A 5965-nucleotide genomic window follows, 5' to 3' on the forward strand; every position below is an offset into this window, starting at 1 on the left:
ACGCCGACGCACGACGGCACGGGACACACCGAACCGATTCACCGACCTCGCCCGACTGTCGATAATTGGGTTGGTGTGCAGCGGCCTTTAAGGTTTCCTTAAGATGCATGTTGCAAAGCCCATACACAGAATAGATCTGAGAGAATGTGGGGACATTTCTTGGCACAGTACCAAATTACCCAACATCTATAGGGACCCTGACTTGCCTGGATACATGAGTGGGTGGAGACTCGATTCACTTGTCAATGTTACCAATATAGTTTGTCATTGTAAAACTAAAAACTGTAAATAAAGTATAAGAGAAGATGCATGTTGCAGGGTTTGTGCATTTTTTACCTGGTTACATTTAAGACTTATGAATGCAATTTAAGTCCTACATACTGGTAAAAAAAAAAAAAAAGTACAAAGGATTTTTTTTTGTATTTGTTTCCTGTTGGTTTTGTGTTGTAGCTGTTGCAGCATGAGCAATACATTTTTTTTCCCCCAAAACACATTTAAATTTTATCTTTATACAAGTACCTCGATCCTTACATTTTAGGTCTTAAAATTCAGATTATTGGATTTGAGACACCCTGATTTTCAGAGCATCTTTCAGGAAGAAAAACAATTAAAACATAGGAGAACAGTGCTGAGATTCTAAATTATGTACTTGGGAAAATCTGGCTGAGAAAGTCCACTTCCTCCTGGAAGTTTCGATGAGGAAACTCTTGATGGGTTGGTTTCATAAAGTTCTTGCGGGAGTAGAAGAAATTCTACAAAAAAACAAAAACAAAAGTGCCATTCAAACATTTGATAAGACGAACGGCTGCAGGCATCAGGCATGTCAGCGCCTGACACGTGCATAGAGAGTGGTATGCTTTTTACATATACTCAAATCACAGGGCGTGTCCTACCTCGATGGCATCGAAACCGCAGTACTCCCTGGCGAGTTCCAGCAGAGGCACCAGTGCTTGCAGTAAGAGGGTGGTTCCGCACGTCTTCAAAATGAAACGTCTCTTGGAGACAAACATGCTACTCTCACTGTGGAGGGAGAGAAGCACGAGGAGTGTAAAACAGTTGTACTGGAATTATATTTACGTGCCACTGTACAATTTATTGTACAAGTGATTATAAACTAGTGGTTCTCTTTCCACTCATTTACCACTCAGATAAACAGCTTTTATCACTGTAGGTCCCCTGATTTACACAACAGGTCTAATCTAATACAGGGACAAAATGTGTTCTTTTATTTCATAATTTTCATATACTATTTCATAGTTTCCACTTATGCACTCATTGATCTCCTGAGACATGCATTAACTGGGAATGCATAGGTGTATTTGTTGTCAAGCAGGAGGAGCTAAACTGAAATTCTCAGTAAATTAGTTTGAACTTGCCATGCAGAGGCGTTTATCGCATGTGAGAAGAAACTAGGGAAATCTAACCCATCTGATGCTAAAGTTGATTTAAAGAAATGATCAAATCATCAAGCATTTGTTAAAAAGGTCCAGTGTGTGGGACTTGGCATCTTGAGGTGTAGTTGCAGATCGCAACCCCCTTGCTTCACCCACTGTTCCAAGCATGTACGAGAAACTGGCTGCGAAACTATCTACAGCCAGTGTTTGGTTTGTCTGTTCTGGGCTACTGTAGAAACATGGCAGTTCAATATGAAGAATATAGAAGAGGACCCACTCCCTCTGTAGATAAAACAGCTCATTCTAAAGTAAGACACACATTTCTTATATTCAGGTGATTATACACTAATGGAAACATATTTATGAATATTATATTCCATTTCCGACATTAGATCCTCCTCAATGTTACACACTGGACTTTCAATACTACTGCACCCTGGTTATTTGTCATTAGTAGTATACTGCTTCGAGTATGTATTAGATTCTTGGACAGGGGAAGGAAGTAGAAAAACAAAAACAAATCTATCACATAACCATATTTGTTTTGACTATGATACAAAAAGTGAAACCACTTCCTGGCTGCCATGACAGAATTTGTTTTACTGGCCAAGACTAAAAATAGTGTAGCTTAGTGGTTTCATCTGATAACTGGTCTCTAGTTGACTGTGGTTGTATAATAAGCCCATCAACTCTATATGTGCCCACGGCTGTGTCATTGACTGGGACTGAGACTGTGCTGTCAATGGCAAACTGCTTACAGGTGACCGCTGTCTAATCCTGCCTGCCTTCTAATCAGTAGGAAGCACTGAAAGTAAAAGAGGGCACTCACCTGAGTATATAAGCTTCCTGCTTGTCAGACTTTGTCACACTTATGATCAAACAATGCACATTCTCCAAAAGTTTGTCCCACTCAAACCTAAAGAAAAAAAAAAAATAAAAAACAACATTTAGCATTCATTTATCATATTTTATTGACAAATTCCAATTTTGGAAGTGAATCACAGTAAGACTTCACTGGTTAAAAACGTTCACACACGGGACTTGATTTGAACATGTCTTTTAACAAGAAGGCACACACGCACAGAGCAATGCCCTGCAGGCAAAGCCATAACAGGGAGGGAGGGATTACGTTTCTGGAAATGATGGCACTTAGGGGAATATCAGGAAACAAATAAGCAATCATCTCAAATGACCTTTCCATAGTGAGTCTACTGAAACCTAGAAATATATGCATGTGTATGACCTGGGGAGAGTGGGGGTACAATAAAAGAAGACATGATTCAGACTGAGAGGAATAAGGTGCTTGCTGTGTGCAGGATTTGTGTTGTACGTACACTGGCCCCAGTTCATCGTTCCTAGGCAAACTGAAAAATCACAGGCTGGGGCAGGCGACACAGCTAGTTCTCCCTCGACGTCAAGAAGGCTGATTCTGCCGCTGCCACCTCCCCCTCTCAAAGACAGCTGCAGTGCAAATGCAGCTGCGTCACGTTCTGCTCCCATTACAACCTTGGAAGGGCAGCCTGGACCCATTCAGAGCGTCCAGTAGGAAGCGCAGCACAGCCTGGGCCGGTAGAGAAAGACCGCGAGGAGGGCAGCGCTCAATGGGGAATTTACCAGCAGCCAATACTGCACAGTTCACCCCCCTGAGTGATGGACACGGCTGCATGAATCGACAGCCTTTTTCTGGGGGGAGGGGGAACCTCAGAATGAGAAATGTGCCTCAGTGACTAGACTGAGCACAGCTTCTCTAACCGGCAGTGACAGCTCCCGTCAGAAAGCAGGTGTGAACGTCATTTCGCTGACTAGTTAAATTCAAGCATTTCAGCCACCTGTTGTATGAGCTTTAAATGTGCATATAAACCAACAGAGGTAATGACAGAACTCAGGGTCAGTATAATCAAATATCACACATATCCTGAGTCTTGTCACTCACATTTATTCCACAGGAATATCGTTACTCTACCCTTATTGTACACCTGCTTCATCCGCATAGCAACCCAACAAAAATGCTGCATGTAGTTCAGGAAACAATTCATTAAAAGCAGCACAAATGCAATCATAAAAATTGGGAAGCGACGTTTTACTGGCGTTTCTGACAAACCTTGAGCATACATGAAACAACCAACCACAGAAAAACACTCACTTAAAGCTTGCCTTTAAGTAAGATGGAACCACAACAACTCCCGACAACACATCATCATTCTCCTGAGCTGCTGTGTGACATGTAATCAGAAACTGTTAGTCAGGAGTATGGACTAGCTTCTTCTTAGTGTGTGCATACAGTCAAAATGAACAAACCAACCAACCTTTAAACACCTCACACAGATGATTAGGAGAAAACAATGCATCAGTGCTACAAAATGCCTTCGACATGAAGTAACCTGCACACTGCACACCAGTAGCTGCACTGTCTGTGGCGAGTGCCCAAATTAGATTTGCCCCTCACAAAGAATGACATAATGCAATAATCACATCATGATGCAGGCTAAAAGCCAACAAGCTAGCTTTAGAACCATCTTACTTCTTGAGCACGGCCACCATATTGAGATCTAGAAAAGTGAGTTGGGGTCTCTACATGCAAAACAGGAGTGTTGCATGTAGTTTACAGCCTGTATGTTGTGCTGCCATTAGAATCATTTGCAGTATGTTTCCTTATTGTGCCGATGTTTAACACATTGCCATTAAGACTACATTACAGGCTAAGAACATGGGGGTATTATCTGATCATAAACAGACTTTGGGCACCTTCTGCTTCGGTTTGTGACAACAGTGAACCATGCAGCTCCTTTTATCTTACGATTAAAAACAAATCTGTGCCAGACTGAAGAATGACAGACCCGACAGATGTGTTTACATGGTACAAGTTTACCAGTAAGAAGATGAACAATCCAAAAACATAGTACAATGTATTCTACATACATTCTCCTGCCCTTATGTACATGAATAAGCCACAGGTATGACACGTCCAGTTTTAATGATTCACTTTTTAAATTCCACACAACATGAATTACATCAGAGCTGTTGCAACATGCCGGCTTCCCAGCTTCATAGCAGAGGGACAACGTTACTCGAGATGTGGGTCTGCTCTCGTTTCAGTGTGAAATGTACACCGGAGGCCATTTGTGGTCGCTCAGCAGGATCAGATCTTCCTCAAAGAAAGAGTGGTCTCCAGAAACCAGATTAGACTGCCAAACACTACCAGAGTGTTAATCCAAACCCAAGAGACAGGCACGCATGATAAATGTAAAAGATTGGAGGAAGAGACAGGCAAAGTAACAAAAATCACAAGATGTCATAACTAACATTTAGCCGCAGCACCATGAGGACGGTGAATGCCACATGTTGGAGTGTGCAGACAGATTTAACAGTAACTGGCCCTCAGGACGAGCTGCTTGACAATCACTAGAAGCAGACTGAGCTGCCATCGAGCCCTGAGGAAGGACGGTGGAGGTAATGTGAGCGAGCGCCACCTTTGTGAATCAGATGCCCTTGTGGACTTATTTGGACATTGGCTGACGTCCAGAGAGACTGATCCACTGACAGTGTCCCTCTGAGCCGTTAATCTGCCCTCTGGCTGTAAATGAATGCCAGTCCTCACTCACCCGGACTGGCTGCACACTTTTCTTAAAAACACAGACCTCTGATCTGTTTAATGACCAGTAAAAGTCACTCATGGTGAAAGCGGATTTAGCGTTGAACCTTGCAATGGGGCCACTCACTGAGTACAGTACAGGAAAAACAGGTAGAAGTGTCACGCAGTTTCAAAGGATAAACCCTGAACAATTTGGACTGACAGGACGTGCTGAGGGGGAATGATTTCTAACCAGTTGTTGTTAATCATTCTGTGGACACACCTCCAGTTGCTCTACTCCCACACTGAACAAACACCAGTCATCTCCAAAACTACCTCAGTGGACATTTTCTGCACCAAACAGAACAACATGGCTCATCTAAAACATTTTAATCTATCCATTTATGACCCCGTTCTACTTGGCACAGGCTCTTTGGTGCTTGAGGCACAGTAACAAATGTGTTTTGTGGTGATTAACAAGGTTAAAGGTCAAGCCTTTTTCATTTCTCACATCCATTTCTCTTAATGTGCCATCACCCAGAGACCATTTTCTTTGAGTGCAGCCAAACGCCTCCAAGCACATCGCAGTAGGAAGACCCTCCAACCAATCAGAGCAACTGGGAGGAGAGTGTCTGCATGGCTGTAAAACGTGACCGGAACAAGGACTACAAGCAATTTTAGTTAAACATACGGCGGATCTTGGGGCTGCCATGCTGGGAGTGGAGTCCCTAAGCATAAAAAAAAAGGGAGCACCACCCTATCAGTCACCGGATCTCATCCAACAAACATTCCGAGATGACTCAGTGTCTGTCATTATAGTCATGCAAATTCTGACTGGCTTCAGATCGCGTCTTCCCTGCCATCAAGGCCGCAAGCACTCTTCATCACTAAACAAATCCCATCTAGCTGAGCAGAGACTGATATCGGAGTGATCTCTCTGTGTGTGTGTGTGTGTGTGTGTGTGTGAGAGAGAGAGAGACCGCGCTGGTGGCCAGTTTCG

The 5965-nt window shown here is 43.1% G+C and overlaps 1 protein-coding gene across 1 annotated transcript in view; it reads right to left on the reverse strand.

The window, feature by feature from the left end:
- Positions 1 to 5965, reverse strand: part of amd1 (adenosylmethionine decarboxylase 1) — a 10237-nt gene that overhangs the window by 2944 nt on the left and 1328 nt on the right. The window contains exons 2-4 of the mRNA XM_035678649.1: positions 2224 to 2310; positions 894 to 1020; positions 650 to 752 (exon numbers count right to left, since the gene is read on the reverse strand). Of these exons, the coding sequence (XP_035534542.1) occupies positions 650 to 752; positions 894 to 1020; positions 2224 to 2310 (317 nt within the window). The remainder of the gene's footprint in view (positions 1 to 649; positions 753 to 893; positions 1021 to 2223; positions 2311 to 5965) is intronic.

Source organism: Morone saxatilis, unplaced genomic scaffold (assembly GCF_004916995.1).
Source record: "Morone saxatilis isolate NCDOM2014 unplaced genomic scaffold, NCSU_SB_2.0 Contig7, whole genome shotgun sequence".
In the NCBI taxonomy this organism is placed as follows: domain Eukaryota; kingdom Metazoa; phylum Chordata; class Actinopteri; family Moronidae; genus Morone; species Morone saxatilis.